At 48.1% G+C, this 10,000-nt stretch overlaps 1 protein-coding gene across 2 annotated transcripts in view; it reads right to left on the bottom strand.

Annotated features, from left to right (window-relative positions):
• Positions 1 to 8,210, bottom strand: part of ptger2b (prostaglandin E receptor 2b (subtype EP2)) — an 8,474-nt gene extending 264 nt beyond the window's left edge. Inside the window, exons 1-2 of one of the 2 annotated variants that reach the window (XM_058378820.1) lie at positions 7,094 to 8,185; positions 1 to 272 (exon numbers count right to left, since the gene is read on the bottom strand). The exon at positions 1 to 272 is cut by the window's left edge and continues 264 nt beyond it. In XM_058378820.1, the coding sequence (XP_058234803.1) occupies positions 39 to 272; positions 7,094 to 7,906 (1,047 nt within the window). In that variant the 5' untranslated portion in view covers positions 7,907 to 8,185 and the 3' untranslated portion in view covers positions 1 to 38. Of the gene's footprint in view, positions 273 to 4,520; positions 4,781 to 7,093 lie in introns of those variants that run through there. The other variant, XM_058378821.1, reaches the window with a different exon arrangement.
• Positions 8,211 to 10,000: the final 1,790 nt, after the last annotated feature.

Raw genomic sequence — 10,000 nt, 5'->3', positions numbered from 1 at the left:
ACCTGTTTTATCCATAGATATGTCCTGTATCATGTGCCTCATGTCTGTAGCTCTATGGTGGTCTGTGTGTGAGGACCAGGTGAGAGAGGGACCTTGTTGTCCAGGGGGCATGGCCTCAGCACTGTACACACTGCCCCCCAGACGAGGTGGGGCACAGGGGGGCTGAGCAGAATAAACACCCAGGGGTCGAGGATGGGGTTCATGGAGAGCAGCAGGAGAGCCGTCAGGTCCAGAGTGCGGTTCATACTGAATGAGCTGATATACAAACGGATCTGAACAGAGAGAGAGAGAGAGAGAGAGAGAGAGAGAGAGTTTAATCAACAGTAATGTTCTTTCACTGTATGACCTTTAGACGTTGAGTTGATGCCATTAGATTTCACAAATAAACAGGGCGGGGTTTAATTGATTGACAGACTTGTGCTTGATTATAGCACACACTCAGTACAGTTAAAAGATGCAGAGTGATAGTAACTCTCTGAAAAGGGTCTCATTAGAAGGTCAGACCCTGTCAAGTGGGATAATGATGAGAAACACGAGATATTACACACAGAGTTGATACACTAGTATAAAGTACACTGAATCACGATGATGTAACAATGTTAGTCAAATAAATCAGATTATCCGAGTGACTCCTACTGTTTTTAACAGTTTTCAAATCAACCCTGAGTGTGTTTCTGAGGTGAAGAGATAAGTGATGACATCACAGTGATGCCAAAACAGCGTGAAGAGGAAGAGTGATGTGAAACCAGGCTGATGTCAGTGCTGTTAGTGCCTCTGAGTGATTATAAATCGTTTCCTGCTGTAACTCTGCACTATTTTATAAATGCAGTGAGATTTTCTCCTCTATACTCCATGGCAGTGTGAGGAATCATTACAGTCTGAAGTGTTCTAATCTCCATACTCTAGAACCCTGCTGAACCCTGACCTTCAGAACCTCTCTGAGCTAATGCAGTCTGTGTTAATGCACAACACAGAGTCCATCATTTCATTGTGTGTAGGGAATAGGGAAAGGGGTGTAGGGAATAGGAAATAGGGAGTCGGGAATAGGGAATGGGGTGTATGGAATAGGGAATAAAGTGTAGGGTGTAGGGAGTAGGGAATAGGGAATAAGAAGTAGGGAATGGGGTGTAGGAATTAGGGTATTGGGAGTAAAGAACAGGGTATAGGGAATAGGATGTAGGGAATAGGGAGTAGGGAATAGGGTGTGGGGAATAGGGTAGGGAGTAGTTTGTAGGGAATAGGTTGTAGGGAGCAGTGAACAGAGATTAGGAATCAGTCATGGGAAAGTCATTTATTCCAAAAACATTCAGGAGCAAGGTGAGAAAATACGTAACATTCCCTAATCCCTAGTGGTTAAGAGATTAACTAGTGCTCAGGTTTTACTGATGAAGTGCAGGAGACCAAATCATCATCAGAAAGTCTGACTTCTATAAAACCTGAACATTTCTCAGTTTGTTTTCTGGAGCTCTCAGGTGTGTGTCTGTGTCATGCCTAGAAGAAAAAACATCAGCCATGACCTCGGAGACTGTGATGGGTTATACTGCCATCTCCAATCACACTGAGATTCATCACACTGAAATTCAGCCTCCAGCCAGAGGGTTTACAAATGAAGAGCATTCAAGACCGATCACCGATCCACCCTGGAGTGACTGTCCTCACAAATCCAGACCAAGATCAGACTGGAATGCTGAGAGATATAAAGACAGGCTTTAGTAAGCAAATTAAATGTTTATGTTCATGACAATCAGACAAAGACTGAAGGCTTTAATGAAATGCTACCTATCAAAAAGTCCCTTCTCTATAAATAGAATATGGAGCATGATATCCTCTGGACTGATGAGACCGAGGTGGAGAAGTCTGGTCATCATCTACAGCGGCATGTTTGGTAAAAACATGAAAAAAAAGAAAGCATATCACCACAAACACCTCACACCACCTCCAGAATATTCTGGAGACTAATGTAAGACTGTGAGACCATCTGTCCAGCAACTGGACTGAAATCAGGTCCCACAACAGGACAATGATCCTGAACACACCGACACGAGGATCTGAAGAACTAAAAAAGCCAAATGTTTTAATGAGCAGGTCAAAGTGCAGACTTCAACCCCACTGAGATGTTGCTGCAGGGTGTAAAGAGAAGCAGAAACCCACAAACCCACAAAGTCCTCAAACATCAAGCATGCCATAAACAAGTCTGGGGCAAAATTTCTTCAAAACAATTTGTGCTACCTTGTGATAAACATCTACAGAAAAAGTTTACTTCAGGTCATCGTTTCTTCCAGTGGCTCTACATGCTACTGAATTATAGAGTCTTAAAATTAAACTTATTTTCATCATCAGAATGTAGGTTTTGTATGACTACAATTTGTAATGTGCTGTAAGTTTTTTTTGTTGTGTCCTGATGTTATTAATTTGTTTATAGAAGCTGGTAGGGATGTGATTTATGTGTAGGGAGCAGGGTGTAGGGAGTAGGGAGCAGGGAGTAGGGAGTAGGGTGTAGGGAGCAGGGAGTAGGGAGCAGGGTGTAGGGAGCAGGGAGTAGGGAGTAGGGAGCAGGGTGTAGGGAGCAGGGTGTAGGGTGTAGGGAGCAGGGTGTAGGGAGCAGGGTGTAGGGAGTAGGGAGCAGGGTGTAGGGTGTAGGGAGCAGGGTGTAGGGAGCAGGGTGTAGGGTGTAGGGAGCAGGGTGTAGGGAGTAGGGAGTAGGGAGCAGGGTGTAGGGAGTAGGGAGCAGGGTGTAGGGTGTAGGGTGTAGGGTGTAGGGAGCAGGGGGTAGGGTGTAGGGAGCAGGGTGTAGGGAGCAGGGTGTAGGGAGCAGGGTGTAGGGAGTAGGGAGCAGGGTGTAGGGAGCAGGGTGTAGGGAGTAGGGAGCAGGGTGTAGGGAGTAGGGAGTAGGGTGTAGGGAGCAGGGAGTAGGGAGCAGGTTGTAGGGAGTAGGGAGTAGGGAGTAGGGAGCAGGGAGTAGGGAGCAGGGTGTAGGGAGCAGGGAGTAGGGTGTAGGGTGTAGGGAGCAGGGTGTAGGGTGTAGGGAGCAGGGTGTAGGGAGTAGGGAGCAGGGTGTAGGGAGCAGGGTGTAGGGTGTAGGGAGCAGGGTGTAGGGTGTAGGGAGCAGGGTGTAGGGAGTAGGGAGCAGGGTGTAGGGAGTAGGGAGCAGGGTGTAGGGTGTAGGGAGCAGGGTGTAGGGAGTAGGGAGCAGGGTGTAGGGAGCAGGGTGTAGGGAGTAGGGAGCAGGGTGTAGGGTGTAGGGAGCAGGGTGTAGGGAGTAGGGAGCAGGGTGTAGGGTGTAGGGTGTAGGGAGTAGGGAGCAGGGTGTAGGGAGCAGGGTGTAGGGAGCAGGGAGCAGGGTGTAGGGAGTAGGGAGCAGAGTGTAGGGTGTAGGGTGTAGGGAGTAGGGAGCAGGGTGTAGGGAGTAGGGAGCAGGGAGTAGGGAGCAGGGTGTAGGGTGTAGGGAGTAGGGAGCAGGGTGTAGGGTGTAGGGAGCAGGGGGTAGGGTGTAGGGAGCAGGGTGTAGGGAGCAGGGTGTAGGGAGTAGGGAGCAGGGTGTAGGGAGTAGGGAGCAGGGTGTAGGGTGTAGGGAGCAGGGAGCAGGGTGTAGGGAGCAGGGAGCAGGGTGTAGGGTGTAGGGAGCAGGGTGTAGGGAGTAGGGAGTAGGGTGTAGGGAGCAGGGTGTAGGGAGTAGGGAGCAGGGTGTAGGGTGTAGGGAGCAGGGTGTAGGGAGTAGGGAGCAGGGTGTAGGGAGCAGGGTGTAGGGTGTAGGGAGCAGGGTGTAGGGAGCAGGGTGTAGGGAGTAGGGAGCAGGGTGTAGGGAGCAGGGTGTAGGGAGTAGGGAGTAGGGAGCAGGGTGTAGGGTGTAGGGAGCAGGGTGTAGGGTGTAGGGAGCAGGGTGTAGGGAGCAGGGTGTAGGGAGTAGGGAGCAGGGTGTAGGGTGTAGGGAGCAGGGTGTAGGGAGTAGGGAGCAGGGTGTAGGGTGTAGGGAGCAGGGAGCAGGGTGTAGGGAGTAGGGAGCAGGGTGTAGGGTGTAGGGAGTAGGGAGCAGGGTGTAGGGAGTAGGGAGCAGGGTGTAGGGTGTAGGGAGTAGGGAGCAGGGTGTAGGGAGTAGGGAGCAGGGTGTAGGGTGTAGGGAGTAGGGAGCAGGGTGTAGGGAGTAGGGAGCAGGGTGTAGGGTGTAGGGAGCAGGGTGTAGGGTGTAGGGAGTAGGGAGCAGGGTGTAGGGAGTAGGGAGCAGGGTGTAGGGTGTAGGGAGTAGGGAGCAGGGTGTAGGGAGTAGGGAGCAGGGTGTAGGGTGTAGGGAGCAGGGAGCAGGGTGTAGGGAGCAGGGAGCAGGGTGTAGGGAGTAGGGAGCAGGGTGTAGGGTGTAGGGAGTAGGGAGCAGGGTGTAGGGAGTAGGGAGCAGGGTGTAGGGAGTAGGGAGCAGGGTGTAGGGTGTAGGGAGCAGGGAGCAGGGTGTAGGGTGTAGGGAGCAGGGTGTAGGGTGTAGGGAGTAGGGAGCAGGGTGTAGGGAGTAGGGAGCAGGGTGTAGGGTGTAGGGAGTAGGGAGCAGGGTGTAGGGAGTAGGGAGCAGGGTGTAGGGTGTAGGGAGCAGGGAGCAGGGTGTAGGGAGCAGGGGGCAGTGAGCGATAGAGAACTCAGTCAGTGTGTCTGCCTCAGAGTTAAATGGAGTGTTTTGATTGGTTGCAGTTCGGTCTGATTTGGAGTCACACTGCATGCAGGAATATGAGCCAGAGGGAATGAAGAATGTTGACTGAGGTGTGTGTAGAAATGTCCTCCTAGATCTCTTTCACACCTGGTCAGAAAAATACAAATGATATCTCTCTTAAGGCTTCAATCACAAAAATCAATTAAAAAATCCACAATAATAATATTTTGTGTATTACATCTGGAGTTTATTTTCTCTACAGCTCAGAAAACCACTGCAGCCGACACGGCACGTTTCATTCACTTCCTGTTTCATTCACTTCCTGCAGTGAGTCAATTCACTTCTGAATCACTTTCTCACCACTAGTGCTGTGATGTCTGGATTAGATGAGCACAGGGTTCTCACCATATCACACCTCCAGATCAGATCAGATCTGAGAGGAGGACTACAATGACACCAGCATCTTAAACCCCTCCCTCCTCACAGTCTGCATGCTGCTTCACCACTCCTCCACCTGGCTAGCAGTTAGCTTTCAGACCAGCAACTTCACTACCTGTCGTTATAGATGACATGATGCTCCTGGAGGAGTGAAAATAAAAAACAGCACTGATCTTAAATCTGATTGGTTTTTGTGTATAACAGTGCAGATCAGACAGTAGTTCTGACTGTAACACGAACTACAGGATGCAGAAGGTCAGGATGGGAGATCACACATCATCTTCTCTATTCCTAAACACTGGCACACCATAGGGGTCTGTCCTTATCCCCCTTCTCTACCCCCTCTTTCCCCCTGACTGCTCCCTGTCCATCCTACCATCACTATCCAGTGTGCTGAGGATACCACCACAGTAGGCCTGACGACGGACAATGAGAGAGCCTACAAGGAGGAGCTTAGGCAGCTAACCGAACAGTCTTCCTACAATAACCTGGACTTCAACACTACAAACACCAAGGAACTGATGGTGGATTTCAGCAGATGGAAGCACACTGAGCTCTCTGCCCTCTGAGCTTTAAGTGCACATCTCAGCTGACCTCACCTAGAACACACACATCTCCATCAGAGGCTCTACTTCCTCAGGAGGAGAACCTACTGCACCATGGTGTGGGTCACCAGGTGCCCAGGAAGGACCTGGGGCAGGTGATGAGGGCAGTAGAGAGTGACCCCCCCCCTGTATTTTATTAATACAGATTAATAAAACCAAACACAAGCAGATTAAAAAACATCTTCTTCCTAATCTTCTTCCTGTCCCTGTTTTTAAAACAGTGACACTAAAGATCTCTTCTCTTCACATCAGATCAGACTTTAACAAAATTAAAGACTTTAAAAATCCATGAGATTATTTTAGTTTTTTTTTTTTTTACATTTAATAACAATTTACAGTTTATAACACTACCTTCATACTTTAGACTCAACATATCGCTGTTTTAGTAAACTATTTCCAGTAAAACTAGTTCTAGTTTCTTTTCTCTGTTAGAATCATCACCACTTTAACACAAATCAAACTTTATTTCCTTACTGTGAATTCTACTTTTCAACTACTTTTTTTTTTTTAATCGCGAAAACAACCATAAAAATCTTCACTACATACCCTACTGTGTATGATCGTATATGTGACAAATAAAATGTAAATTTAATTAAATTTGATTGTTGATCATATATAATATTAAACATGTTCAATAATAATAATAATAATAACTACAGTTGTTATTATTAAAAGACCTTATTTTTATAATATTTTAATGTATTTAGTGAAATTATTATGAACATGCCATTTTTCCATCCTCAGCAGAGCTGGAGTTATTCCCTCACATTAGCGCAGTGTTGAGGGTAAACTGTCACTCATTTCTCTGATTTATATGTAGGAATGTTGAGATGATGGTGCAGAATAATAAATGTTTGGATCTGATCCTGCCGGAGATGTTTAGATGTTTGTGAGGGAACAGAACAGAGACACTGTGATCTTTAGAGAAGAAGATAAGGTCATTCCAGATCACTGCTTCAGCTGACAGATCTTCTTACACATCATCCACAGAGCTGCTTCTCACACTCACTTAGAGCAGAACCTCCTGAAGACCCCTCAACTCCCCCACTTCCTGTTCCCTGAATTCCAAAAGTTTTGTTCTGACATTCTAGTTCCTAATCAGCAGAAACACTTGTTTACCCCACTGTTACCCCCCTCCCCAGGTGTTACCCTCTTCGTCCTCCTCCTCCTCCTCTTCCTCAGGTGTTACTCTCTTCCTCCATTACTCTTCTATTAGATCTGATCTGTGAGACCTCACTTTGTTCTTATAGTTCCTCAGATGTTCCTTCACTCCAAACACCATCATGTTCTCTGTTCCACAAACATCTACACACCTTCTTCAGACTCTATGGAAACACTTCACGGTCTTTTACACTCTTTTAAAGAAAGCAGATCAGATTTAAATGTTAAACACAGATTTTGAATGAATCAGTCTCACCACGAGCGGAAGAGAGCAGATAAGGAAGGCGATGGTCATGAAGGCGAGTAGGACCAGGTGCTCGAGCTCCTCCGTGAATAAGTGTGTCCGTGTGGAGGCTCTGAACCTGCGCGCGGATCCCCGGTGCAGCTCGACCCTCCGGTACATGAGCACGAGGTGGTAGATGACGCAGACGTTGCACAGCACTGTGCACGCAATCATGACGAGCAGGCAAGACGCGTACAGGTTCTTGTAGATGCAGTGCACGCGCTGCGCAGACATCATGTCAACGAAGCACCACGTCCCGGGACAGTACTGCACGTACTCGCCGAAACCGAAGAACGGCGCGAGGCAGAAGAGCGCGCCCGACACGTAGACCAGGGCTAGCGCCAGGTACCCGGAGCGCGCGCTCAGGTGTCTCTCGTACACGTAAGGCAAGGCGATGGAGACGCATCGCTCGAGCGCCATGCAGAGCAAGAGCGCGAGCGTTACGAGGCTGAAGAAAGTCATGGCGAAGCCGAAGTGCTGGCACGCGACCACGCTTCCACCCAGCGCGCGCAGAGACTCGTTCCGCGCGTACGCGGCTATCACCAGCGGGCTGACCGAGCACGTGCCCAGCAGGTCGGTGACCAGCAGCGCGGTGAGCAGAACCTGGAACAGACTGCAGGTAGAGGAGTGACCTTGTGCGCGCTGCTTCCTTCTCCTGCGCCGGACCTCCAGCAGCACGAGCGCACACACGTTCCCGAGAACTCCGGCGGAGAACATGAGCGCGGAGGTGGTGGGAGAACCTTTCCGAACCCACTGCTCACCGTTACAATGCTCACTGACGTTCATCTCTAACGCTCTGTGTGTGTGTGTGTGTCTTGATCCGACTTTTAACCAAGTGTGTTTTTGTCTTCTCCGTGCTGTTACGCGCAGCCCACATAAAGAAGAGGAGCTCGTGCAGGCCACGCCCCTCTACAATTCACCCTGTTAAAGACACACTGCAGGTTTCAGAAACAAAGAAAATAATAATAATAAAGTGTAGATCTGAGGCTCGTGAGAGTTACTGAAAAGAAGAGTGGCTTTAATGCTCATACTCCTCTGAACTCTAACCATCTCTACTGAGTGTTTACTCTGTGTGTAAAAGAAAGAATCGAAAGTGTAGGATGGAGGGAGATGAGTCAGTGACTCTTCATCATCCTCACTGAGAGTGACAGTGTTTGAGAAGTAAACACATCAACATGCCTTGTGTAGGGTCACAGCTCCTCACTCTCCTCCTCTCCTCTCCCCCCCTCTCTTCTCCTCCTCTCTCCTCTCCCCCCCTCTCTTCTCCTCCTCTCTCCTCCCCCCCCTCTCTTCTCCTCCTCTCTCCTCTCCCCCCCTCTCTTCTCCTCCTCTCTCCTCCCCCCCTCTCTTCTCCTCCTCTCTCCCCCCCCCTCTCTTCTCCTCCTCTCTCCTCTCCCCCCCTCTCTTCTCCTCCCCCCCCTCTTCTCCTCCTCCTCTCTTCTCCTTCACCCCCTCTCTCCTCCTCCTCTCTCCTCCCCCCCTCTCTTCTCCTCCTCTCTCCCCCCCCCCTCTCTTCTCCTCCTCTCTCCTCTCCTCCGATTGTCCTGTTGGCCCCCTGTTCAACCCTGTCCTGACTCACAATTGGTAAATGATTTGGACTTTTTTTTAAAAAATATTTTCATGTGCTCTTTCATTGTTTTCTGTGCCTTTACGTTGTAAATGTTCCATTGCTTTTGAAAAAAGAACTGTAGCTACTAAACATACATCTGGTCATTTTAAAGGTCAGTGGTAATTGGCATTATTGTACTATTTTGCTTTATTAAAATGGGAAATCAATGTATATCCAGCTGAAAAGAGAATCAGTATCAGCTTTAATGACCGAGTGGAGCTGAGCATAGAGGAGATTCGTTTCCAGTTCAGAGCGAACCAAACAGTGCACACTTATCATACAGACACTGCACATGAGTGCTGGACTGAAGAAGATAAGACACACACTAATACAACATGATACACAAGATGACCACATGACACAGTGACATTATACTGCAGTGATTGTCCAGTTAGTTAAAGTAAAATACTGCCCACAGTAGAGAACGTAAAGGAACAGAGGTGCTCTAGAGCTTAAGAACTTGAGGTTATGGAAATGTGTTTAGAATCTTTATAGCTGCTGGGGGGAAAGCTATTAGGTACTTTTCTTTTTATACAAATAACTGGTTGTTTATCTGTAATAGATGATAAACAGTTACAACTGACCATTTGATTAAAGTGTTTTATAAACTGTAATTGAACCCCTAATGCTGAGTTCACACTGCACCATTTTCAGAGTGGTCAGATCACACTGCACAACTATCTGGGGGAGCTTTCAGTGCCTCCTGTCTTCACACTGCACCATGGATCTGCGACAGGAGCTATTTTTCAGTCAGAACTCCTTTCACAGTGCAGGATTTTGAGTCACACACTGTGTTGCGTCTTTGCTTTAACTGGCTGAAGATGTTGAATTAAATCGACAGCACGTTGAACTCGACTCCAACCCTTTACTCACCACACATAATGACGTTACATGCAGTACACTTGATCCATGACACTGAGATCACTCAACAATAAAGTCTTTGAATTTCTCAGGCAGTTTGATTTGTCTCTTTGTTCTTATTTGTGAAGCTACACCGCCATCTAGTGGCACAATCTGGATAGGCTGTTTGTCAGTAATCAACTGCTCACTTTTCCCTATCCCTGATTTAGTCGGTTCTGTCTCCGTTTTGGTTTGTCTTCCACCTGGATTGTCTCACTGCAGAATTTCTTCACAAATGTGGTATTCTTTTTGTACTGTGTTCCACTTGAGTATTCAATGGTCACAGAATTTCCTTTTCTGGACACAACAGTGTATGGAACTGGGCTGAATGTGGTTGTTAGTTTGTCTGTCTTTTCCTGTCTCATCAGGAC

This window comes from Hemibagrus wyckioides, linkage group LG25 (genome assembly GCF_019097595.1).
Source record: "Hemibagrus wyckioides isolate EC202008001 linkage group LG25, SWU_Hwy_1.0, whole genome shotgun sequence".
NCBI classification, from domain to species: Eukaryota; Metazoa; Chordata; class Actinopteri; order Siluriformes; family Bagridae; genus Hemibagrus; species Hemibagrus wyckioides.
This window is presented reverse-complemented; position numbering and strand designations above follow the sequence as displayed.